The sequence below is a fragment of the Lethenteron reissneri genome, chromosome 34 (genome assembly GCF_015708825.2).
Source record: "Lethenteron reissneri isolate LAM-NWPU_2019-01 chromosome 34, ASM1570882v1, whole genome shotgun sequence".
NCBI lineage: Eukaryota > Metazoa > Chordata > Hyperoartia > Petromyzontiformes > Petromyzontidae > Lethenteron > Lethenteron reissneri.
The window spans coordinates 2,129,255-2,156,390 of record NC_083812.1 but is presented as its reverse complement, the minus strand read 5'-3'; the positions used below and the strand labels follow the sequence as shown (position 1 = coordinate 2,156,390).

The window sequence follows — 27,136 nt, the reverse complement described above, 5'->3', positions numbered from 1 at the left end:
AACCAGTGGCATCTACATCTGCAGAACGTGAAGAACCAGTGGCATCTACATCTGCAGAACGTAAGAACCAGTGGCATCTACATCTGCAGAACGTGAAGAACCAGTGGCATCTACATCTGCAGAACGTGAAGAACCAGTGGCATCTATATCTGCAGAACGTGAAGAACCAGTGGCATCTACATCTGCAGAACGTGAAGAACCAGTGGCATCTACATCTGCAGAACGTGAAGAACCAGTGGCATCTACATATTGTACACGCCGTACAACATGTCTGGAATCGACGGGTGTAAAGTTGGACTTACGAACAGATCGACTTACGAACAGACCTCTGGAACCTAATTCGTTCGTAAGTCGAGGAGCCCCTCTATGTATTTCCCTTTAATACCACGCGGTGATGTTGACAAACGCTGCGAGTTTTTTTCTAATACACGAAGCACCGCTACATGACGTCACGGACGCGTGACGTCACCTTGTCGAGTCGCTCGTCGTAGCCCCGCCCACGCATTGCCCACCGACGCGCTCGACCAATCAGCGAGCAGAGACGCGCGCCTCACGTGACGTTGAAGGTGGGGGCCCAGCGGGTGGACCAATCAAGAAGCGGGCGCGGCGAAGGTCGTCACGTGTGTCCGGTAGCCGGCGTCACGTGGTTCCGGTGGGGAGGGGTGGGGAGGCGACTGAAAGAGATTCGGGAGCGAGTTCGTGAGTCGGCGGCATCCGTGAGTCCCTCACAGGGGGTCACGTGGCTGGGGGGGGCTGTGTGGGGGGGAGGGCAAGGAGGTTGGGGGGGGCAAGGAGGTTGGGGGGGGCAGGAGGTTGGGGGGGGCAAGGAGGTTGGGGGGGGGGCGTTGGGGGGGGCAAGGAGGTTGGGGGGGGGCAGGAGGTTGGGGGGGGGGGCAAGGAGGTTGGGGGGGGGGTGCAAGGAGGTTGGGGGGTGTTGGGGGGCAAGGAGGTTGGGGGGGGCAGGGAGGTTGGGGGGGGGCAGGAGGTTGGGGGGGGCAAGGAGGTTGGGGGGGGGCAAGGAGGTTGGGGGGTGGGCAAGGAGGGTGGGGGGGGGCAAGGAGGTTGGTGGGGGGGGGCAAGGAGGTTGGGGGGGGGGCAAGGAGGTTGGGGGGGGGCAAGGAGGTTGGGGGGGGGCAAGGAGGTTGGGGGGGGGCAAGGAGGTTGGGGGGGGGCAAGGAGGTTGGGGGGGGGCAAGGAGGTTGGGGGGGGGCAAGGAGGTTGGGGGGGGGCAAGGAGGTTGGGGGGGGCAAGGAGGTTGGGGGGGGCAAGGAGGTTGGGGGGGGGCAAGGAGGTTGGGGGGGGGGCAAGGAGGTTGGGGGGGGCAAGGAGGTTGGGGGGGGGGCAAGGAGGTTGGGGGGGGGCAAGGAGGTTGGGGGGGGGCAAGGAGGTTGGTGGGGGCAAGGAGGTTGGGGGGGGGCAAGGAGGTTGGGGGGGGCAAGGAGGTTGGGGGGGGGCAAGGAGGTTGGGGGGGGCAAGGAGGTTGGGGGGGGCAAGGAGGTTGGGGGGGGGCAAGGAGGTTGGGGGGGGGGCAAGGAGGTTGGGGGGGGGCAAGGAGGTTGGGGGGGGCAAGGAGGTTGGGGGAGGGCACGGAGGTTGGGGGGGGGGCAAGGAGGTTGGGGGGGGGCAAGGAGGTTGGGGGGGGCAAGGAGGTTGGGGGGGGCAAGGAGGTTGGGGGGGCAAGGAGGTTGGGGGGGGCACGGAGGTTAGGGGGGGCACGGAGGTTGGGGGGGCAAGGAGGTGGGGGGCAAGGAGGTGGGGGGGGCAAGGAGTTTTAGGGGGGGTCAATGAGGTTGGGGGGAGGGCAAGGAGGTTGGGGGGGGCAAGGAGGTGGGGGGGGGGGGCAAGTATATGGGACAGTGTCACGTGACCCATGGTTTATAGGTGGGATGTTAGTCGGGCGGCAGTGTGAGTGTATCGCGCCACGTGCTTGCGCTGTTGTTGTTACTGTGGGGAGCTGTCGGGTGAGCGGCGAGCGCGCCGCGCTACGAACCTGGCCACCCGAGTTCGATTCCCGCTCACAGGCACCAAACGTCGATGACGATCATCTGAATCGATCCTGGGCCTCCCCTAGGTAGACTGGGTGTGTAGTAAACATCGCCACTGGGGAGACAAAGGCGGCCGGGCGTGGTGCTGGCCACCCACCCCCTCGTGTGCCACAGTGCCGGCCTTCATAGGCGCTGCTTGCTAACAGCACCCAACATAACAGCACCCAACGTATTTTGTATTGTAATGACTGCTGTGGTTATCGGCCGGTGCTAAACTCATCACGTTATCTCCCTATTATTATCGATTACATTCACGATTCACGATCGAATCGTCAGCAGTTTGGCCGTGTGGGTGGTAGGTCGCTGTTTGGTTGCATCAGCGGAGGTGAATTATTCCGCTTTGTGAGGTTCTTCTGTGCTAGGAGCGGCCTTGCGTGGGATAATTAAATGCCCATTGTGTAACTGTTGTCATTTAGAGCCCCTTTAAAGCTAAACTATGTTGTGCTTTAGCAGGCGAGCTCCACTGGGCCTATTGAAGCTTCCTTTTCAGAAGCTCAACGAAGTGTCTCTGGTCGCGTGGAGCTGTACAGCAGCCGGTTTACTCTAAACGCGTTGACGTTGATTCTTCATTGTCGAGAAACACCCGCAGAGTAACATCGACGGGGAAGAGAGACGCGCACATTCCACATATACAAGCGTCAGGGTTCGGGATCGAACCCAGGACCTTCCTGTAGACCCCAGGGCAAGGTAGGAAAGTAATGGTATTGTTTTCATTTTATATACAGCCAGATAATAGGACAAATCGCTAACGTTAAACACCCAGTCGTTGATACAGGTTAAAGGCGGTATAGTACTATAGTAATAGAGCAAGTGCAGAATCACTGAACCGAAATTGATAGCTTGAAAGCATTTAGCGCGGGGGTCCCTTGAAAGTGCGGAGTCCGTGGCTACATGTGTAGCTGCTTGTGCCACGAGGATGATCCTGCGAGGTTTGGTGAGGGAGCTGAGACGTCGCCAAGCTCCCGATAACCCCGCAGTGTCGAAGTCTATCGATTGTATTGAAACGAGCGAGTCATACGGTCACATTTACGTAAGCGACACACTGCCACTTGGCAGCGTTTGGGGCCGTCCATGAATGACGTCACGCTATTTTGGCCGATTTTTTACCCCCCTCCCCCCTCGTCACATGGCGTCACAAAAAGTTAGACCCCCCTCAAATATGACGTCACAAAGCTCTGCCCCCCCCCCAAAATCATATTTACACAATTTATGCTTCTCCATTCTCCCATGGAGAAAAACTATATTTTATTATTTCCCTTTTACGTGACTTTACCGAAAGAACCAAGAATATGAATCCCTGCATTCACGAAAGCTTTAAATAAAAATTATTATTTAATAAATATGTATTTAAAGTTGCGCATTTTGATGTGACGTCTCATCAAACCCTCCCTCCCCCCCTCGTCATACATCGGCACAAATGTCTGACCCCCCCCCCCCCCCCAGGTGCGTAACGTCATTTATGGACGGCCCCTTATGCATTTGCGCCTTTCGTAGCTTTTTCGTGTACAGGGGAGTGCCACACAGAATATTGGGACTTGGTGGTGGCCCTCTCTGTCACACCAAATACTTGGAGGGGTGGTGGATCACGCAGAGATTTTGTGACACACCCTCTTAACGGGGACCACGAGGGTAGACGCTGAGGCAAGTACAGCAAGTAGGTCGTTGACTTACTGGAGCAGATATTGAATGTGAATTGGTACTGCCTGATGTTCTAAGTATACTATAAAATTGTCAATGTTGTGGATTTACTCTCCACGCCGGTGAGCTGAAGCAGTTCTTTCGGTAAAGTCACCTATAAAGATAAAATAATAAATTAAATAATATTTTTTTTTATCTTTATACGTGACTTTACCGAAAGAACCAAAGAGTAATTCCTGCAGTCACGAAAGCTCCAAATTAAGACAGTAACTAGTTGGCGCGTTCTGTTTACGTGACGAACCTTACTGGCTGTGTCGGGTGGTGGAGGGTTACGACACATCTATACTTACACGATCAAACCCAAAAACTTTTATTATGAATAATATTGGTCGTGAAAGCCTACGCGTTTAACTATACTGTAACTATAGTGTACACTATATACTGAATACTTATTTGAAGATTAAAAAAAACATTGAAGGCTTTATTATGTTTTAGAAAAAAAAACAAGTGCTTACTTATAAACTCATTTTAATTAGTATCCTGCATTCGGATGTTTGGCCATTACCCATTGTTGAGCGTTTGCAACGTTCGAGAAACCAAAGTACGTCGTGAAAAAACCACACATCTCACAGTATTAGCGCGTCATTCGTCAATGTTAAAATATTTGGAAGTATTTATGTTTCATGTATTTCAACCATGTAAAAACACTTTATAACCATTCTTTTTTAATGTTCTATAACTCATGTCGCATGGCTGTGAAGCATGTTTCGCTTATTATTGAATTTAGACTTTGTATTAAGCAATAATTACTACGACTGTAATTGCATTCAGTGCACTGATCGTTAATATGCTACATTCTCGCTCTTTGGCTTGTGCGTGGTCAGGCGATGATGATGTCCCGGTTCCATCATCCCCAGTAATTTCTGCATCCGATTAGGACAGGAGAATGCTGGAACCTTCGTCCCAGAGTCCAACCGAAGACGTAGAATCCCCACAGGACACCGAATCCCGCTCGCCACCCCCTGCGGAGCCGTGTTCCGTCGAGAGCTCCGTGCGTAACTCCAGCCCCGTCAGAAATGGCGCCCCGCTGCGGACAGACTCGCTCTGCACCGACGCCACCGCTTTTCTCGGTGGCCTCTCGGCTCTGGTGGCCAAGTTTGGTGATGATGGAAACAATGAGCGTTTCTTCTCGGACGGGTTCCACCGCCGTCTCTCATCCCCGCACCCCACGGTTTCCACGTCCGCTCCAAACTTGGCCCCATCTGCGGCGTCACGACACCGCCCCGCCCTGGTCGGCGATTGGCATCTCCCGTGCGGGCCATGGGATGATGGTGTCTCGTCCGAAGGTCCGCACGGGGAGCCTTCGCTAGAATTCTGGCCGCCGGATACAGTGAGTTTGGCGGTGGCAGTGGAGGCGGCCGAGCAGTCGTCGACGAGGCCTAAGAGCGGTGGAGTTTGCAGCCCGGACATTCACATCGATGGGCAACTCGTCCCTTCAGACGATGGCGCCTCATTTAAAGACCCACCCCGGAACCCTACGGTAGAACTCCTGCCATCCGATGACATGGCTTTGGCAGTGGCGGCGGCAGCAGCGGAGGCGGCCGAGGATTCGTCGACGAGGCCCAAGAGCGGCGGAGCTCGGAGCCACGGAATCCACATCGACCGGCAGCTCATTCCCAAGCTGTCCGTGCAGTCTCAGCCGAGCGAGCTGCAGGGGCTGGGGGTGAGCGTCTATGAGCAGCATGCGCTCGAGGCCGCCGTCCTGGAGCAGGTGGACCAGCAGCTGAGCGCCGAGAGGAGAGCGCAGGAGGCCCTCGCCCTCAACGAATACAAGTCCGTGCTCGACGACCTCAGGTCAGTCCACTGGCACAAGGCATAAGAAGTGCGGCTGCTGTCTGCGTAAGTGGGCAATTAAACAGTTGCCCAATTTTTGGCTGCTTGAAAGTGCAATCCATCACCTCCCTCTAATAGTTTGGGCTGTCAGTAGTAGCGTTGCTGCGTGTTTTTTTTATCCTAAAGGTCGTGCTGTTCCACGTTAAAGCAAATCGACCAGGCGATGGCGCGAGTGAAGCCTCGCTTTCCTGGGGATGCCAGCAAAGACTTGACGCGCCGTCTCGACTCGATCAAGCGGCAGAAGGAAAACAAGGTCAGGGCACCGTCTCTGTCAGGTCGTGACTCCTTACCAAAGCTCAGCTCTCTCTTTAAGTCCTACCCACTGGTGGGTCCTTAACTTCAACGACCTTCACCATGTCTGATCTTCAGCTTCATTTAGCTGCACGTGACCCTTTTATTTAAGTCATCAAGCAGCAGCTTTTTTTCTGTGTCCTGGCCTCTTTCCCAACATACATCTGCATCTTTTTAATTTGACTTCTCCTGAACTTGCTCTAGAACTTCCTAATTTGTCTTGCTACCACCAACTGATATTCCCCGTTTGACGCCAAAGTCAACGCTTCCTGCCGCATACAACACCACGCTCCATACCGGCCTCCCAAAATCTCAACGGATAGAAATGTTCCTTCCCCTGGCTTCGCTCGTGCCAGCGCGGAGCTACTTGTTGAGATGAGGTGTTCTTCACAGGAGAACCAAATCAAGAAGCTGAATGCCAAGCAGAAGAAGCTCCAGGCCATGCTGGGCAGTGACGTCATTCGGCAATTGGAGGCCGAGCTTGGAATGGAGGAGGTCGAAGAAGGTTCGTGTTCGCGCGCGATTGATTCACGCTTGTTATCAAGTTGACTCCTCGATGTAGTTTTTGCCGCGTATCGTTCAGCGTCCCGTCCGATGTTTAACGCCCGTTGTGCTGGATAACGGGCCAAATGACACGCGGTAAAATCCTGAAGGGCTCTTTACTCTGCGCTCCCGCAACACAGATCTCGCTTGTAAAATAGCCAGGCAACTGACTGAACGGGGTATGATCTGTGTCGCAAAGCAAAGAAACTCAAACTAAATGGGAACCCACCCTGATTTATTTATTATTCTGGACACTGCCCACCCTCCCCCCCTAAAACTATATATATGAAGCACACTGAAATTTACCAACCAGTGTAAAAACTACAAAGTGATGCGGTGTGTAGCGCAGAATCCCTGTGCCTTGTGCCTTGGGTTAATGTTCAATTTCAAGAGTGTTCCTCATATCACGTATTTTTCATATCCACATTGGTCATTTTTTTCATCGTATTTTTCCCATTAGTGGCTATTTTAATGTCAGTCTCATTCATCGGCCTTCCTCATCCCTTTTGCTTTCGTGTCCTTCCCAAACACACTTACTTTTATTAATCCAACTCTTATAGCGCTTAGTTTTTCTTTAACAGTGATATCTTTCAGTGGTAAAAAATATACGAGCATGTTAGTTTCATCGACGCAAATATATTCCAGTTTCTCACCACCGCAAGCTGCCTGTAAACCGCCAGCGAACGCCAACGCTCTTTAACAATCCACCCACTCCCGTGCACAGACGAACCCTCGGCACCATTATCCCTGGGCAGCCACCTGATGCCCGTGCAGGAGAGCGAGTGGGACATGCTGGTGCGCACGGGGCAGATGACCCCCTTCGGCACACGCGTCTCTGCGGTGAACAGCGACGGGAGCGCGGTGACGTCATCGGCAGCTGCACCCCCTCCGCCGCCGGACAAACCGCGCAGGCTGGCGCTGAGCGGCGACGCCATGTCGGGCTTCGAGGCCTACATGGCGGAGCAGGACCAGTTGCGGGAGACGCGGAAGAGCCGTGTCGCGGAGGCGCGGAAGCGACGGCGGAAAGCGTCGCGAGCGCTCGACGACCCGGGTCCCTCGCTTGGGAAGACTGCCGGCGGGAGGGCCGGACGGACGGCTGGCGACGGTGAGCCGGGCGTGAAGAGGAAGGCCGAAGGCGGAGATGGGTGTGTGGATGACGACGACGAGAGGAGGAGCCGGAGGATCAGGAGGAGGATGAGGAGGATGTCGGGACAGCTCGAGGCCGGGGAGAATGGTGGCGCGGCACGCGCCTTGGGCACAGGTGAGGCATGCTGCAGGCCCGAGTGTTGACGGCGATTCTTTACATAAATTTGACGAGCATCAAATTGTTCACAATGATGCTTTTTTTTGTACATTGTGTGCTGCATAGAGGGTTGGGTAATCCACAGCCCAGCCTGCAGATTGATTTCATGTGGCCCATGACCACTTGAGTCTTGCCACTTTGAAACGGCCCATAAACTATGTTTAGCCATCACTGCAAGCATCTTACTTGGCTGCACTAATCTTAAAAAATGTTGCGTGCTCATTCACCTTGTCACTGCAAGGGCCTCTTTACACTCGGTCAGCATGCATATCATTTTTGCGCATTACCATTAATGGATAAGGAACGGTAAGGTGTGTGTGTATGTGTTAAATAAACACGTGGTTGCTCACCAAAGGTACTTGAAAGTCCTTCTCAGTCCTCGGCAAGGCAAAGGCTTGTAACAATATTGTGCATCTGAAACAATGTGAACATATACATTTGTGAATCGTTGCCCTAGCAGAAGAGCAATGGAAAATGGTCGGTCTGGTTGCAGGAGATTGTGTTGAGGGGAGTGGGGCAAACTCGGACAGCAACGCTTCTGTCTCTGCAACCAAGGACACTTTGTTGGATCCAGACTGGTTGGCTGGGGAGGAAGATGACGATGATGATGACGATGAGGAAGAAGAAGAGGAAGATTCTCTGCAGTCTGAAAATAAGGCCAAGAAAAGGAGCAGGTGAAGACGTAACAGCAGTGCTGCACACTGACACATAAGTGACGGTTAGAATTACCAACCTGGCACATCACTGAATCACCCCCCTCTCCCCCCCCAAGCGGTTTATAGAATTGTCATGATTCAGAGTCGTGATTTGGAGTCGAGATTTTACTCGAAAATTCCATACACGTTTTGTCTCGTTCTTGTGGCTGGAATTTGTCCAGTTTTCTCTCAATTACCTTGCAAGTAACGTTAACTTAAATGTACCATGAACTTAGAATTTTCATTCAACATCCATAAACTGTGAATATTGCACGTGTGATTTGATGCATGCGTCATGAGCAACAACAAAAAAATTACGTTTGCTCTGTCGTCGGTGGTGTTGGTGAGACGACCCAGAGGAAAAAAGGGACGAGTTGGACACGGGTCACTGGCAGACGAGAGCGACGACGAGAAGTACCCCAAGCTTCAGAGCAAGCGCTTCCAACGTCACCCGGACGACGGCGACATAGAACAGTACAAGCAGCGTGTACGGTGAGGCGGGCAGGGGTAGCGCTCATTTGATCTGCATCAATCCGTCATCCATTGCATCATCAGTATTTATCTATCATTTAGATCTGTTGCATCAATTATTATCCACCGTCATCACCCAATGAATCGTCAAAGTCATAATCATCCATTGCCTTGTCACAAACATTTCTGTGTAGGTGGGGCATCTTGGATAAGGGACCCCCATAGTTACCCGAAGGCACCACAGAAGTGGTTCTGAAAAGCTGCTTCCGTTGGCCGTTCTCTAGTACATGGGGTACAACAATCCACCCAGATCCTGCACACGAACCCTTCCATCTCCACGGCGGATGTCCTTAGGGGGCTGGGGCAGGACACTCCGCTGGAATGGGATGAGAACAACAACTGAGTGGCGTGCCTGGCTGTGCGTACACTTTACTTTGCGTCTTTCCTACTGCGCTACTTGGCTGTATAATTCGTCACGACTCGCTTTTTTGATCGCGACCACAGCCTCAAGAGACTTGCGCGACGAGTACGTGCCGAGAGCAACTGCCGCGTGGGGCTTGTCGCCGTCGTTGTGGTATGCGGTGCAGTCACTGCGGTGGTCCGCGGTGCGTTCTCTCGGCAGACGCTGGCACCGTGGCCGCTTGCTCGCCAAGAAGAAGCGCCTCGAGGAGGGACTTTCCGCGACCGAGTCTGAGGAGAGTGACGTGGAGTTTGAGGGTGGCTTCAAGGTGCCCGCAAGCCTCTGGCAGAAGCTGTACAAGTGAGCATCGCCACCGAGTGCCATGCGGAGACGCCACCCTCCCCAGTGTTGTATAGCCGATTCCGGACTCGTCAACAGTACGGTCACCTTTTCTCATTCTTCTTTTGATTCTTGTTGTTGTTTTTCTTGCTGTTCTTTTTGTTCTACTTGTTCCATAGGGAATTTGAAAAGCGTGTTCAGTTTAGAGAAGCCCATTGATGGCGTCTGGGGTTGCCAGATAGATACCGATTGCACGTGTGGGGCAATGATCGCTGATGAGAGTGACGATTGGACTTCACCGCATTTCACAATCAGACGAATGCATAATTCCCCACCCATGGGGGAGGTAGGGTTGCCACATTGTGGCGACACTGATATACCCGTACGTGATCAGGCCCACAATAATCGTCATGTCCACTTTGCAAGGTATCTAAGGGAGGCCTTCTTGTCCCAATAACCTTTGCCGACGCCAACCGCTGCTGTGCGACAGACAACGGTGCTGGTGTTGGATGGTCGAGGTCGCGGGTCGCTTGAACGTGGTTGACCATGACTTGGCCCGACGTGACCCTGGCCCTCATGAGCAGTGCTCAGTGACGCGCGACCCCGTGTGCTCTCGCAGGTACCAGCAGACGGGCGTGCAGTGGCTGTGGGAGCTGCACGTGAAGCAGGCGGGCGGTGTTCTCGGGGACGAGATGGGACTCGGCAAAACCGTGCAGATCATCGCCTTCCTGGCCGGGCTCAGCCACAGCAAACTGAGAACCCGGGGTCTTGGGTATCGGTGAGTCAGCCTGGGTGGGGTTTCAAGAGCGCCGTGAGCAACGACAATGATCCCTGGTTTAGACTGCACAGCCTGGAGCGTTTGTTTGGTTTAGCCTGGACAGCCTGGAGCGTTTTCTCACACGCACATACGTTCAAACGTGCATGCGAACACACATGCACACACACACACAAGCACACACACAAGCACACACACAAAGACTAATATCTCCCAAGTCCCAGTACCCGTTATGATACCAGTCCCCACTGGTGTCTGCCGTGGCCGTAAATGTAGCGCAGCATGCTAATCACGACGATTCTAAGCAGCATGCGCGCACGCGCACAGATTGTACGGCTCTTAACGTGCGCGTTTATTTCAAACCGTGTGCACTATTTTGCATTAAATATAAATGTCATATGCAACTCGCGTAGCTTTAATGCCGTGAGTGCGTGCCAACGTTGCGCGTGTTCCCCTGCCGCCGCCCTGCCCTGCGTGTAGGTACGAGGGGCTGGGCCCGTCGCTGGTGGTGTGTCCCACCACGGTGATGCAGCAGTGGGTGCGCGAGTTCCACACGTGGTGGCCGCAGTTCCGCGTGGCCGTGCTGCACGAGTCCGGCTCCTATTCGGGGAAGAAGAAGGTGAGGAGGGCCGGATTTTTAGTCGATGGAGTGACTGCTTTTCTTTCGTGGTTAGTTTTTAAACTATTTTACTAAATTAGGTCCCACTGAGCTATATAGCTCTTTTTCAGAAGTGACCCGGCCACAAATGATAGCTCAACTAAATGGCTTATCTTGTGCAAATGTATAGCAGCCAAATACTCTAAACGCATGTTTCTAAATGTGAAGGCAAAAACCGGAGGACCCGGAGAAAAATCCACGCGACCACGGGGAGAGAGACGTGCAAATTTTCAAATATACAGCAGGCGTTGGGGTTGGGGTGGAACTCGCGACCTCCTGTTTACCAGGCGAGGTGGTTAACATCTCGCCACCGTGGCGCCCTTAGTTATTCGATTTACTCGGGCACTCCTTTGGAAACGGCCACCCCCGGTGTTGCGCGCGGCATGCATAATATGTATATTATGTTGTTCCGCTTCCACGTCCGTGTTTCCTGCCTTCACCAACACTCACTCACTGACCGGCGTGGTGAAGTATGGTCAAATATCCCCACGGCGTGCAGGGAGACTTCAATCCAGCAGTGCAATGACAAAATGGCAGTACGCGCACCTGAACTTCATGCGCTACGCGGTGGCAATTTTTTATTTTGTTTACCAAGCCTCGCAAACAACATCTCGCTGCCGCCAATTCACGCGAATACTAATCATCGCCATTGTGCTCTTAATGGACTTGTCCATGTCGCGCTGCTCACGTGAGCGGGGATGTAAAAACGCATTCCAAATTAGGGGCTCCCATTGTGGGCGAGGGCTCCGTGGGCCTCGTTAAACTTCCAGCGGCCGCTGCAAGTGCGGAGGAAACGGCACTCGGCCAAGATTATTAGGTTATTTAAATAACCCCCGCCCCCTCGCTCCTCACCCCCCTATTTTGGGGCTGCATCCTGTTTTTACAATGGCTCAATAATCTGCTCGGGCAGGAACAAAAATTAATTCTTTGGGCAGAGGTGCTGGCTTATTGGCAGCCCTATTAGCGGAAATAATGACATTCGTCAGTTTATAAATGAGTGCGGGCTAAGCCGCGTTTGGAGGATAAGCCGCAAGACTTTTCCTGCGCCCGACAATGGGAAGGCATGTAAATGCGGTTAGATTGCCATTATTATTATTATCGTCGTCGTTATTATTTTTCCTACTTTTAAGGAGAATCTAATTTTGCCGGAGGAGAAATGAATTTTGGTCGGGAATTGATGCCCGTTATCTGACGGGTTAGCGGCGCGGTCGAATTAGCCCCAGCGTGCGGAGCGCCGCCACGGCTTAACGAACTCCGTCGGTCTTCCGCGGCAAAAAGAACGGCCACCCGCCATTGACCCTGCAGTTTGTAGATAAACAAGAACAAGGATTACCGCCGCATTTGTTGTATCAATCCATCGTTAAATGACTTACGCGGTGGGGGGTGAGGGGGGGTGGATATAAAAAAACACAACATGCATTTGAATGTGGATTTTATTATATGCGCAGAGTTATCGTGTTTTGTTTTAACAACCTGCGGAATGAGCGCAAATTAGTTCCTGTAATTAAACATCTGGTAATGATCCTTAAGTATGACATTAAACGCAAGTGGGATTTTTTTTGGCACCCGTGCAGAAATGCAGATAAAAATTTTTTCCAGTAGGCAGAATGAGATTAGTTTGACATGTATAATAGTTGGTGCGTGCGTATATGCGCGTGTGCCTACGAGAGTCCGTATATATATATTTTTGCCTGTTTGTTAGTGTCATTTCACCAGTGCCGTCACTCGTCACATTCCATACGAGTGACCGCAGTTGCCCACCGAGCTCTTAGAATCTGCACGTGAATTACGGTGGACTACCTCGTGTCGGAAGGTCGACACGATTAATTGGCGTCGCCACTTCTCGGTGGCGATTGCGTTTTTTGTTCGTCTTCATTCATATTGACTTGACTGACTTGGTCAGACCGCAATGAAAGTTTCTTTCGCAAGTTCATTGTGTTACATACAGACCCCAGGAGATGTCGATACGTAACTAGTTGCGAAATGTTCTCTGTACCCTGCAAAGATTGTTCGTTGAGTGCCAATGAAACAACTGCGTCCGGTCTACCGGCCAGAGGGGGACCAGGCACCAGGCTATGAAGACGAGTGGGGGGTGGGGTTGGTGTTGATTAGGGGGCCCTGTTTAATTATTCTCTGCAGTGTGCGTTTGTGGTCATCCAGAACAGACAGCAGAACAACTTAACGACGAAATGCCCGAACCACAAATACGAAGGAGAAATCACTGCGATACGCTTCGCTGCTCCTGACGCGGTTATCTGGCCTGACCACCTGAATGAGAATTTGTCATCGTTGTTCTGCATCTACGTTAGCCATACGACAAGAAGAAGAGAGATTTAATTATTTTCTCGGGGCCCCGCGCCATACACCGCTCCGCCGCTGTCTCCGAGCCTTGACGCGTGTCCCCCGGTGACGTGTTTGCGACAGGAGCGTCTGGTGAACGACCTCGCGAGTGGCGGCGGAGTCCTCGTCACGTCGTACTCGTGCGTGCGACTCATGCAGGACACGCTGGGCGCTCACCCGTGGCACTACGTCATCCTCGACGAGGGGCACAAGATCCGCAACCCGGACGCCGCCGTCACCGTCGCGTGCAAACAGGTGGGGGTGTTCCGCCCCCCCACCCCCGTTGTCGGGCCGCCCCGCTCGTACAAACAAGGCGACAACGAAAATGTAGAAGGAACAAAAATGAGATGATGAAAACCAGAAAAGAAAGAATCGTGTTTTTTTTGACTTGCGATCCAGATTTGTGATATTTCGCCGCAACGCTGGGAGGGAGAATTTTTTCTGCTTAGTTGGGCAGTGCAGGGGTTCGCAAACTGCACGAAGAAACCGGCGGTATGGAAAAACTCTGTGGCGAGTGAAATTTGAAATGGTCCGGGGCCCTAATTCACCAACCCGCACTGACCAACGTGGTCAAGTATCAGGAAATAACCCACGCGTCCAACACATCCGATGATAATAATACTGCGTTATTATTTCTTGCGCAGTTCCGCACGCCGCACCGCATCATCCTGTCGGGCTCCCCGGTGCAGAACAACCTGAAGGAGCTGTGGTCGCTCTTCGACTTTGTCTTCCCGGGGAAGCTGGGCACGCTGCCCGTGTTCATGGAGCAGTTCTCGGTGCCCATCACACAGGGCGGCTACTCCAACGCCTCCGACGTGCAGGTTCGTCCCACGCGCCCCGGGTCACGCACCTCCCCTGCCCCTACCCCCTGGTTGCGCACCTCCCCCGCCCCTCTCCCAACGGCGTGCGTATCGACAATTGTCCGCTCTTGTCCCACCTTCGTCGAGGTACGGAACCTACGGCCCGTGGGCCACATATGCTCTGTGACTTCATTTCATACGGCCCGTGGCCACGCGAGGTTTACCTCTTCAAAACGGCCCGCAGATGATTCGTGTTCTTCGCTGCATGCTTCTTGTCCGCAACGATCGGGTACTGGACGGGAATATATTCCACCCAGGAACAACGCTCCGTCACTTCTGTCACTCGGCAAGGGCCTCCTGCAGTAACAGAAGCGAGCGAGGCGGTTGTGCGTCTAAACTGCGGAACAAACTTGTTTGAAAGTTCCGTTTGGTAGGGAGAAGCTTGCTCACCACCTTGTAGGGGAGGGGGGGTGCCAGGGGAAATTGTCACCCACCCGCTTGCCCCCCTTCCACACCCCCCCCCACCAACCTGGCAGACAGTGGCGTTCAGCTGCCCCACCCACAGATCGGCACTGGGCGATGATGGGGCTGGTGCACACAGTGGCAGGAGTGGAATGACGAAAGTGCTGTAAATTGTTGTTGTTGTGATTCTACCCATGTATTATTATTGCTCTCATATCGTCCGGGTTCGTGACAGTCGCGATTTACAGTGAGAGTTTTCTGTGTCCGCCTGTCAGGTGCAGACAGCGTACAAGTGTGCCTGTGTGCTGAGAGACACCATCAAGCCCTTCCTCCTCCGCCGTATGAAGGCCGACGTGAAAGTCAACCTGGCGCTTCCTGATAAGAACGAGCAGGTGAAGGCTCTCTTAAAATATCATTATCAGCGGTCACAGCTATGAACTATCCACTGCTATGTAAATGCCTCTGTGCACTTCGCTCATTCCCATGGTAATGTAATATCACAACAGCTTTAACCTGAATGGTGTAATGCTTAGCTGATGTCACCACTACCTCCGTGGTGAACATCCTCTGGGGCATGCTCCCCTTGTTTTGTAATTGTATTTATATGTAGAATGGCCCAAAGAGCAGAGTGCACATGTGTATCTAGAGCAGCCTGTGTGTGTATGAGCGAGCTGTTGTATAATTGTTCACCACTGCTGCTGTTGTTGTTTTCCAGGTTTTATTCTGCCGGCTGACGGACGAGCAGCGCGCCGTTTACCAGAAATTCCTGGACTCGCGCGAAGTCCAGCAGGTCCTTAGCAGGGAGAGACAGGTGTGGCACTCTGCAACGCACTGCACCACACTGCACCGCACTGCACTGCACTGCACGGCACCATACTACACTTGAGTCAACCCGTTCCCTCGCCTCGCCACACCGCCCATACATCCAACGATCACAAAAATCGCCCAGGATTCGGTGTGCAAATCATCACACATGTGGCGTGTACGTGCCTGCATTCCTACGCGCGTACCCGTTAAAGCCTTCCATGAGCGTCGACCCCCACTTACCTCTCCACCACCCCTCTCCAGGTCTTCTCGGCGCTCATAACGCTGCGCAAGATCTGCAACCATCCGGACCTGCTGACAGGCGGCCTGAACGCGGAGGACGACGAGCTGGCGCCCTCCGTCGCGACCATCGCCAGCGTCGGCGGAGGAGGTGCGGACCCCACCTCCTCTGCCTCCGCCGTCACGCGCGGCGCTGGATTCGGCTACTGGCGACGCTCGGGGAAGCTGCTCGTGGTGGAGGCTCTGCTGCGGATGTGGCGCCGGCAGGGCCACCGCGTGCTGCTCTTCACGCAGAGTCGGCAGGTACCGGCGGCAGCGCCGTGGGCCGGTTTGGAGCCGGTGTGAGAGCCCCGTAGCATTTTTGCACCCAAGTGTCAGAATACTCTATGATATTTGGAACCCCCAGGTTACAAATTCTGTTGTAGCCGTTGTCGGGTAATAACTTAGCTTGCGCCATGTAGATTGTGCCATTTGTGTGTCAAGTTCTCCGTACATACAGAACTGCGTTTTGTTTTTAGTTGTCCTTTCCCTCGCACCTCCGATTATCACGGTTGGCTACGTACGGCGCGAAAGAAGTTCAACATACATACGTGTACACGTCGTGAAACGATCACTGTTGTCACCGTCCCCGACTGACAGATGCTGGACATCCTGGAGAAGTTTGTGCAGGGCGAAGGCTACTCCTACATGAAAATGGATGGCACCACGAGCATCGCCACTCGCCAGCCGCTCATCGACAAGTTCAACAAGGTGCCGTCACCGTCGCACCTTCCAGCCTTCCGTCGAAGCATCACGCCCCCGCGTTTGACGCTCAAGCCTGCGTTTGGGCCTCGGGACCATGCTTGGTCTTTTGCGATTTGCTTCATGTTTGCGTTTTTTAGCTCACGCGTGTACATGTGTGTTCCTTTTGTTTCACGGGGTTTGAACGTTTCCTCAGGTTCTAAGGCGATTATGCATTCACGTTATCTGTCTGTGCCTAATGGGGAGCGGGGGACATTAACTCTGATAAGATGATCCCTTACGATCGCAATTTGAATACGGAGTTGCGTTACAATAAAGTCCTTATTCCCGAAAGAAAACCAGGCAACGTTGATTGCCGCCTTCCATGCTGCTAAATGAAAGATTGAATAATTTCTAAAACAAAGTTTTGTTTGGGAAAGCGTTTAAAAAAAAACGCATTTCATGTGACACATATATTTTTTTTTTATTGAATCTTGCAGGACGAGTCAATGTTCATGTTCCTGCTGACGACGCACGTCGGGGGCATCGGCGTGAACCTGACGGGGGCGAACCGCGTCATCATCTTCGACCCCGACTGGAACCCAAGCACCGACACTCAGGTACGTGCGCTCCCTCGTCACCACAACCCCCCCTGCCCCATCCACTCTTTAGCCACGCTGCTGCTGCTCCTTGGTCGGATTCTCAAGTTTACTTCCTGAGTAAAGCCCATTGAGCTAAGAAGCTCGTTTACAAGGGGCAAATCGGCGGGCAGACGAGATCAAAGCATTCCACAATTACAGGTTTAAAATCAAACAAACTTAATATTTTATAAGAGCATGTAAGATTGTATTCATACTTAAACTTGTGTTTTATTTATACTACTGGTGTGTGCGTTAGACCAGAGCACGCCTTTTGGCGTCCTCTGGTCTAACACCGTTTGAGACGAGGCTCAAAAGAAAGCCGTCTCTGGTGTGGACCAATCAGTTTCAAGGACAATGCATATATTATCAGAGTGTGTTTTTATTTTGCATTCTGACCACAAGCATTGTGGTTAATGCAGACATGATTCCTTGTAAAAGGTTTCAGTTTGGTGTTTAAAATCTTAGCACCTGTTTTGTTGCCAGAAAAAAGGGGAAAAACCTATTATCATGGTGTGGGGAAGGCTCACGTTTCGGAATCCAGCGGCCGCTCCGATTACTGCTGTGGCCGTGTAATAACCATCACCATGCGTGCTATGGGCCTCACAGTGGAATGGTGTGTTTCCCGGCGTCATGAATGAAAAATATTCCACATTTAAAAGAATCGCCCTGCAAATCATTCGATTGGAATCTACGCAGCACCCATCGCCTGCTTTTACCCAACTTAAAAAAAAGATTTTCGTGGGTTTCCTGGGTAAACAACCGCAATGTGAAACTACTGCCGATTTAATCTAACCCATGCTTCTCCCTTATATTACCAATACTGTGTAGGATGTATCTGCTGCAGGAAGGTGCCGAGATGAGACCGTGGGCGTTAGAGGCTGAGTGTGTGCGTGGAGGTTGTTTTTTTCTCCTCTGCTGACCCCCTTGGTCTGAAACATATTGACCCGAGTTAAATTCCCATCCATGGGTAACATATTTGGCAAGTGGTATCTCCTCTGAGTTGACGAAGCCTGAGATGAGCCCAGTCGTGTGATGTGTAAACATCTGCACTTGGGTGCTGGTGGGCAGCAATATCCCATCGGTCTATATGGGGGTTTGTCTTTGTGTGTGTGCGTGTGTTGTTTACGTGCAGTTGGGAGCGGTGGTGCAACGGTTAGCGCACTGCGCGACAAACTCGGCGGACCGAGTTTGATTCCCGCTCACTACCGACACCAGTTACAATTATCTGAACTGGTCCCCTTCATGAGCCGTGCCGGCTTTCATAGGTGCTTGCTAACAGCACTTGCCCAAAAAGTCTGTTAAGGCTTAAGGGGGGATCTTTGTCTTTGTTGTTTATCTGCAGGCCCGCGAGAGAGCCTGGCGCATCGGGCAGTTGCGCCAGGTCACCATCTACCGCCTCGTGTCGGCTGGCACCATCGAGGAAAAGATCTACCACAGGTGCAGCCGCTAGCAGTCACGTGATCATTTCCTGGTCGCTAACTCGGTCCAGTATTGAACTCATCTTTGCGAGTTCGTCAGCTCAAGTCCCCTTCAGTTGGTCGTCCACGCCTGCAATCCATTGTTTTGGATGCAAAGGTCGGTAGATCACGTATGGATTTGTAAATTCCCGCACTTGCCGGGCTGAAATATGATCAGGAGATGCCAGTACAGCAAGTGGACTGTTGAATCTATGGAGAATTGTATTATGATAATGCAATTGTTGACGCGCACAATGTGTGCGAGTGCAGAGAACACACACATACACATGCAAAAGCATATACGAAGGCAAAAAATACACATGAGCATATGCAAACAAGACAAAGGTCGCCTGCATAGCCTACAACAGACTGCTGGGTCAAGTGCTCTTAACGAGCACCCATTAAGGCTGGGATAGCGTACGAGGGAATGGTTGTCACCGCACACTCGGTCACACGCACACGGGATGCACATGCAAACATACACCCCCACGCTCAACACGCACGCTTTGTGTTTTTTTTGCTCCCGATGACCATCAGGCAAATCTTCAAGCAGTTCTTGACGAACCGCGTGCTGAAGGACCCCAGGCAGCAGCGATTCTTCAAAGCCAATGACCTCTTCGAGCTCTTCGCTCTCACCGACCCCGACTCGTCGCAGAGCACCGAGACCAGTGCCCTCTTTGCAGGTCCGTGACGACGACGACGACAAGAGCCATCCTCGTCGTTTAGCGATGGGTTGTTGTCATCGCCCGCGTGAGCAATGTGATCGTCGTTCCGCGTTTGGATAGAGGCGGTGATTAGGCTGCGTAACGCTTCCCTCGGGATTAAGTGCATCGTGATGACTTTTGCCATCGTGGTTCAATTAGTTAAGTATAATGATTGTGGTTTTTGTTTGTATTTCCCAGTTGTAATTCAATGTCATGTTGTTCTCGAAGAACAGTGCAACCCCTCATGTTATGTAACGGCCTGCGGAAACAAATATCACAGAGATACCTCCAAGTTCTCTTCAAGTGATCTCTGATCCGCAGTGGGGGCAGAACTTTCACATCTGCCCTGCTGCTACAAAATAGCATTTATAGTATGACAGTAAACTCGATGTTTTTTTAATTTGAATAGTTTAGCTGTCATTGGTAAACCGGGATTAAACCATCAGCAACTCACTACACTTGATAACCCAGTTTAATCACGAGGCAGTTGCCTGGATTTAAAACCCAGGCTCTCAACAGGTACCAGCTTAGCGCTGTGACCTCTGCGCCACCAGGCCGCCGAGATTCAGCCTCACTTGTTTGTTCTGCGATGTGAACTTAAGTCGTTCGGCAAAGTACGCCGTGCCCATTATCACAAGTTGAAATTAAATGTTACTCACAGTTACAAAAACAAATTGGGTCATGCACGCAATGCGCCACCAACCCGGCGTGCTGTGCACGTCGCTGTGTGTGCTGTGGACAGCCAAGCTGGCGCCGCGACGTCCTGTTCTGTTTCTGCGCCGCAGGCACTGGCTCGGACGTGCGAGTCCCGATCAAACCGCATCGCCCGCCGCACGCTTCCTCCGGCGAGCGTCACGGCCCACACGCCGCCGTGCCCAGACCGGACAAACCGCACCGCTCCGCCCAGCGGCGTCCTCCAGGTTCCTCCTCGTCAGCCTCCGCCGCTCCCCGGCGATCGAACCCTCGCGAGGCGGCGCCCCCTCCCCGAGACCTCGTCATCGACGCGGACGCGACAAACGGCGTTGGCCTCAAAGATTCCGACAAAGCCGACCGAGCGAAGCCGAGCCCGGGATTGGGGGAGACTCCTTTGCCGTCTATGAACGGAGGCGGAGACGGCGGGGGTGGAGAGGCCGGTCCCGCGGGTGCGGTGCAGCTAGCGCCGGAAGGGAGAACCACTGAGCGCGGCGATGCAACGACGAGCGAGACGCCTCCGGGAGGAGATGCCAAAGAAGATTCCTCGGTGGTGTCGGAGGACAAGATGAAGGCATGGCGGGAAATGGCGCGACGATTGGCGGCGCGCCTTGCTTCCGGCGGTAGCGACTCCACGGCTGGCGGCGGTGGCGGTAGCGGCGCTGGCGGTGACGTCACCGCTCACCGCAAGCGCAGGGAGAAGCAGAAGCACGTGGAGGGCGCGGAAAGCGGAGCGCGGGCGACACGCGCACGGGGACGAGGGCGACGGGAGGTCGAAGAAGAAGCGGAAGGGCGTTCGCTTTGAGGGGGAGCGAATTCCTCACCTGGTGAGGCATGCGGAGTTCAAGGGGGCCTCGGCAGCAGGCGGAGACAAGGAGGAGCGAGAGGACCGCAGGAAGACCGACGACTACGTTCTGGAGAAGCTCTTCAAGAAGTCGGGTATGGACGCCACACGCCCGCGTCTTTCTCCACGAAGTTAGAACTCGCACCGTCGCCTTTTCTCCACGTGTTTTGGTTGCCACGCGTGTGCACTGGTACTGCGCGTGCGACGAACACTGTTTGCGCTGGGCGTGTCGAAGATGCGCTCCTCGTAACTCGTTTCATTTAAGAACCCGGTTTAAACGCGGTTGGGCAGCTGAAACCTCGGATTTGAGCCCCCAGGATCTTAGCAACGCCAGCGCGGTCTGCCTGACCACCGAGCCGCCCGGCCACCTGGGAGCGTCGAGTCTTGACGCTCGTGCCCGGTCGTACCCCCGCCCCCCCGCCCCCCCGCCCCCCCGCCCCCCCCGCCCCCCCGCCCCCCCCCCTGCGCAGGAATCCACAGCGCGATGCAGCACGACGCGATCATGAACTCGTCACGGCCGGACTTCGCGCTGGTGGAGGCGGAGGCGACGCGGGTGGCTCGCGATGCGATGCATGCGCTCCGCCAGTCGCGCCGGCACTACCGATCGGCAAGCGCGGCGCCGCCGCCGCCGCGGCCCCAAGCGAGGTCGGTCAACGACACGCCGCCCCCAGTGGCTTCGCGCGCCAACTTGCCCTGACCCACACGATGTTTAATCGGCGGAAGTCATCGGAGTCCTGGGTGACCTCGGCAACTGTTGAACGGCTTCCCGTCGGCGCTCGGCGCATTGTTGTGTCGTGCGGATGTTGCTCGGCCGGTTATTGACATCGGTGTTTGTTTTGTTATCACATCTCAAGGTTTGGGCAGAGGAAGAAGCCCCTGCCGTTGGTGGCAGCCCAGGCCGCTAAACCACAATCACAGAAGTGCAGGGTGAGTGGCTCTTGCGTGAAGTTGCCCCTATCGCCACACTTGGTACTTGCGCTCGGCCCCTTTTGTCAGGATGAGGGCGCCTCTTTACGCCGGGCATGAGCAGCGCGGTGAAGGTGGTAAGCGTAGACGTTGGAGCATAGTCATACTGTACAACAATGCTTTTTGCCACACTACCCCCCCCCCCCCCCCCCCCGCTAACAATCTGAAATCCTGTCAGTTCTCTGGAATCTAAGCACGGGTGAGCTGTGGTAGTGCTTGGGTAGGCGATTATCAGGAATAATAACAGGTGTCATCGGCTGTTTGCTGGGCTACATAACCCTATAGTTTACACAGTCCTATCTTGCGAGATTGATTTCCTGGGCCGAACGATTGCCACTCCCTTGCTTCTTCATCTACAGTCGTACAGTCGCGTCTACCCACACGGCAGTTTCAATGGAGTCAAGTTTATTTTGGTGGCCCATTTGTGTGGCGTGTTAAAGCGTCGGTTCACAACTTCCAAATCGGAAGGTTAGAGGTTACAATCATCGTAGAGGCCTACCAGAGCCGTAGCTCTCTCTCTCGTTAGCACGCTGGGCAGCTTACGCCTAGGAGCCGGATCTTGAGATGGCGGAATCGCAGTTCAGGACTCGTGAAGTCGCAATAAAGCAAGAATTAAATGGGAGAACCATCTTGCGCGGGCTTGCTCGGATGACTTGTTATTCCTTTATCATGCACGTGAACTACCAGGATGTGCAAGCTGTACCCAAGGACTCCCCGGTGCCCACGAGCTCGCAGACTCCACGGTTCGGCAAGAAGCCGGAACGAACAAAGGATGAAGGAGCTGCAAGCGGTAGCGGTGGCGGCACCAGCAGTAGTAGCGGTGGCATCATTGGCTGGAGCAACGCGAGTGATGCCCCCAGCAGCCTGGGCAACCTGGAGTCCACCCTGCACCCCGTGTCCACGACAGTGCTGGCTCGCATGCGCACGCGGAACCATCTGCTGCTGGCGCGGGCACTCGAGTCCACGGAGGACGGAGAGGATGAGCAGAGCCAGGTGACGAATGTTTGCCGCTCGTTTATATCGCTCGCAGCACCCTTACGTCCGGGTCTCCCCAGGTTTATTTCTGTACTGGGTTAAGTTCGATTGAGACCGTTGCACATTGCACAAATTACGATTGTCAACCGCCCGTATCACCCGATCCACCCCCCTTCCTCTTACCCCGCTCATCTGCCGCAGGTGCCCTCCTCCTCTCTGCCACCGAGTGAGTTCTCCGAGCTGCTGTCGGACCTGCGCACGTTCGTGGCATTTGGCGGCGCCGAGGACGGCCGGGCGAGCACCCAGGAGCTGCTGCACACGTTCGAGCAGCGCGTGCCGCCCGAGCACTCGCCCGTCTTCCGCGAGCTCCTGCGCAGCCTGTGCACGTTCGAGCGCGACTCCACGGGCCTGGGGATGTGGCAACTTCGCGCCGACTACCGCTAGCACGTCTGCCCGTGTGTCTGTTCGTACGTCACGGGGGGTTGGGGGTGGTGGGGGTCAAAGCGCGCTTTCAGAAATGCCGGGGAAAACCGCCCGACTGGCCGGCCGTGCCCAAGCGTGACGCGGCTGATCATGCCGATGACGTCACCAAACCCCGCCCATCACTTCCTGTCCAGCGGCACACGTGGGAACAGTGGTGAGGCTTATTTTCCCAACTGTGTTTCATGTGCCGTCCGATTAGTCGAGTTATCGAACTGGCAACCCGTGGCGACTTTGTTGTCATCGCGACGCTGTTTAAGTATTCCATTCTTAGTTACATGACTCCACTCACTCTCAGTTCTACGATGAACTTCTTTCGCACCGCACCTAGCCGACAGTGCTAATCGGAGGGCGTGCCACTGAACTGGAGGCATATGGAGGGTGGGGCTCGATGACGTCATCAGCATCACCAGCCGCGTCATGCTGGCCGTGACTCGTCGGGCGGGTTTCCCGCGTTCATGATGAGTGTGGGATGGACGCTACGTTTACCAATCCGCCGTCTTTCCGTCTTCACGATTGCGTGCTGTCGTGTTGCACGTCGCGCTCGCGTTGAACGAGCATGTTGGTTTTCAAGTTTGTGTGGGGACGCTGGCCTGTGTCGTTGTGCGTTAAGGAATATTATTATGTCAAGATTATGAAGCGTGCATCCGTTAGAAAAATTAAACTTTTTTAAAAGGTCTTTTTCACCAAATTAATTCCGATGGTGCCATCTTGCATCGTGCCGTCAAACGGCAATGGCCCTGACGACACATTGTGTGTTTGTAGTTCATTGTTTGTGTGTTTGTAGTTTAATTGTCTCGCCTGAACACGTTTACTGTAACACTAACTCACCAAGGGCACATCCTCATTCACCAACCCTCCTCCGCTTCCCACGATTCCTTGCGATTCGTTGCAATTTGGGGGTCGCGGTTTGGTTGAGGAATCAATTATTTTGCTCGTCTCGTTTTTTTTACATGTCTCCTTCCGTTATTTGCATGTCTCATTTGCTTCGTTATCCTGTGTGTGTGTAATATGCACCGGTTGCATACAATTTGTATGAATTGTACTTTATATACTCTTACACATCTGAGTAGATGGGTGTATCATAGGAATGGGTAGACCACACTTAGTCGCAGTTCGCGTGCGATGGACTAAATTGTGGGTACTTCCATCGCTTCCAAGACCTCTGGCCAATGTGGAAGAGTAGGCCAAAACACCCTCTCGAGGGGCTCTCTAGAGCTCACTCTGGTTGAGGCCGTCCTGCCAGCTGTGGAGGCAGCAAGCAATCGCAGGGCCGAACTTTTTCTTATCACCTTTTATCATGAGCATTAAGAACCGATTTTTAAACGATGAATCGTATCAATCTGTCTGTTCGTCACCATTGCTGTGACCTGTAGCCAGCTGATGGCCAATGACTGCTAATCACAGGTGTCGCTAAAAGAACCGTTGCATTACTTGAGTTTTCCTCTCCAGTAATTTATTTGCAGGGAATATGGTTGCGTGTAGAATTTGGAGCAAACATTGCGTGCGCTTGGTGCTAATAGTATTTTACAATCCTTTGGCAATCCACCGCTGGATGAAGGCCTCCCTAGGAAACATTCAGTCATGCGGGCTAACCGTGCCGTACTTCAACAGTACACGGTGAATGGGAGAGAGTGACCCATGACTGGTTCAGACGTCACTCGCCGCTGATGTTAACCGTGGCTGGGAATTGAAATCAAGTTGCCGAGTTCATAGTGCAGTGCGCCAACCACTGTGCCACTGCTCCACCGTTGGTGCTATTATGGAGCCGTAAATCTGCTAGTCTCATGAAGTTGTTCCATCCTAACCCGATATCCTTTCACTCGTAAAGATCTGTCAACATGAATTTGATCGCATTATTGATCATTGGTGGTCTCAGTGCTTGTCCAATTGTGAAGCGAAATGTTACGAACACTTGATGTCTTACTAGAGTTTTTTTTTATTACGGGTGTCATTTTATACGAGACATTTATATACGAGGCGGTAAACATTTTACACGGCCATCGGTGGCTATCTTGCTCTGACAGTATTGGCTTTGCCAAAAAATGCGGAAATGTTTTCTGGATGTTGTGGTTTGTGTGTATTTAAAGAAAAAATAAAGTATAATGGATCATTGCATTACGTCACTTCTCGTATGTAACAATGTACAGGTACTGCGACGATGATGACGAACGAAAATCGACGCAAAACGTCTCGTTCCATTCGTTCAGCCACGCCGGCACATTTGCGCACATTCACGACACAACCCTCCCTCGTGTCCTTCCCAAGCTACCCGCTCCCCCCGGTGTCGCTGATCACGTCCATCACCAGCCAGTGATCGATCCACTGCTGGATTGATGATGAGTCGGTTAAAGAGTGGACTGTGAAGGATGGTGCCGACTTTTAAACAGCAGTGGGATCTGGCAGAAGAAAGAGCAATGGCGTAGATGTGTGATGGTCTCAACAGCATCGGCGGCGATGACCTTTTGACCTTGCCATTGCTGTTATTAAACTTGCAATGAATCAATAAAAAAAGATTAATTATTGAAGACACTCCTGGAAAAAACATTCAATGAATGAACCTTTCATTGAATGAAACGAACAATTAATGAATGATGTTTTGAATAAATAAATGCATTAAACCACGAATGAAAACACGTAATTAATTAGTTAAAAAAATATTTCATCGAATGGCTTAAAGTGAATGAAACGAATTATTAAATGAAATTCGCGAGTGCAACAGTGAGTGAGCAAATAATGGATAACACGATGGGTAAATGAATTACTGGAAGTACGAGGAAAATGAATGAAACGTGAATTTAGGCAATGAATGGAACCATGAACTGATGCAAGAACGAATTCATCAATACGTGCTTGACAACGAATAAATAAATGGAATAATGAATGAAACTGACGAAACGACGAACAAATGGGTCGCACGCTTAAGCAGGCAGTGCAAGTACAATGATTGAACAAGAAATCTAGGAATGAATGAATCACTTATTCAACATTCAGGTCAAGGGGCTTGGGAGCAGGACCCACAAACTGGTGGTGACGTAACGCGTGCCGGACAATCACCCGCGCTCAGAGTCGAGCTTAGACCATGAGCTCGCGTGGATCGTAGCAGCAACTGGAACTGGACCGGTGATGGGTGGCGACGGCTTGGGAAGGACTTCATGTTGCGAGACTCCTCTCTTCCTGCTCCGTGGACATGGAGGATGTGCCACGTACCCTGGCTTGCCACAGGAGAAGGCGTTAGGGCAAATGTGGCCTTCCAACCGTTCCGTCTGCAATTGGTGATGTTGCACCCCCCGCACGCGCGGGTGTTCTCCGGTTGCCCCAGTTACCACCCACGTTTTAAACGCTCATTAATGTCGCGATAACACCTTAATATATAGAGGACCGCAAAGCTTTAAGGGAAATTTGGCGCTGGCTCGGCGCGTGGCTGCTGCTGCTGCGGCCTTCCCCTATCGTCTGCGGCTCTTCTGCGCGCTTTTAAGTCCGTCTTTATCTCGAGAAAGAGACGAGAGAGAGATCGAACTCTGTGCAGCGGCGACGCGTTACAACTTGGCATCGTTCTGATGAATCCTCTCGTGCAGTCGTTCTTCACCTGGGGTGAGCGCACCCCCCTGGGGATGCGTGACATGGTTAGATTTTTTAGAAGGTAAATCGTCGCAACAAATTAAGCAAGGACACGTAATTACAGCTACTTTGTTTCATTAAACCTATGTGTGTATTAACGCTATACTTCGTTTTTACGATTGAGAACGAAAAGGTTGCAATGCTGCAGGTAAAGGTGAAGAACCACTGCACCAGTGGATCGATAATAGTCGATGATCAATCACGACGATGTGACCCAGGACCCCACTTGGCTCGTCTCAACGTGACTCCCTCTCGCCACCCTCGCTCCCTCCAACCAGCACATCCACCACCACCACTACCACTACAACCACCACTACAACCACCACTACAACCACTACTAC

The 27,136-nt window shown here is 52.9% G+C and overlaps 1 protein-coding gene across 1 annotated transcript; it reads left to right on the top strand.

Annotated features, from left to right (window-relative positions):
* The first annotated feature begins 692 nt into the window (after positions 1–692).
* LOC133350527 (DNA excision repair protein ERCC-6-like) lies at positions 693–25,289 on the top strand. The gene is given in 25 exon segments (XM_061564900.1): positions 693–716; positions 4,626–5,537; positions 5,703–5,829; positions 6,261–6,372; positions 7,135–7,671; positions 8,207–8,387; positions 8,757–8,900; positions 9,502–9,639; positions 10,238–10,396; positions 10,874–11,012; positions 13,476–13,646; positions 14,036–14,212; positions 14,929–15,045; positions 15,369–15,464; positions 15,722–16,000; positions 16,337–16,447; positions 16,918–17,037; positions 18,401–18,495; positions 19,053–19,198; positions 20,005–20,648; positions 20,650–20,848; positions 21,224–21,398; positions 21,608–21,680; positions 22,407–22,712; positions 22,896–25,289. Coding segments are annotated over 24 exon segments (5,397 nt in total). The 5' UTR covers positions 693–716; positions 4,626–4,629; the 3' UTR covers positions 23,139–25,289.
* Positions 25,290–27,136: the final 1,847 nt, after the last annotated feature.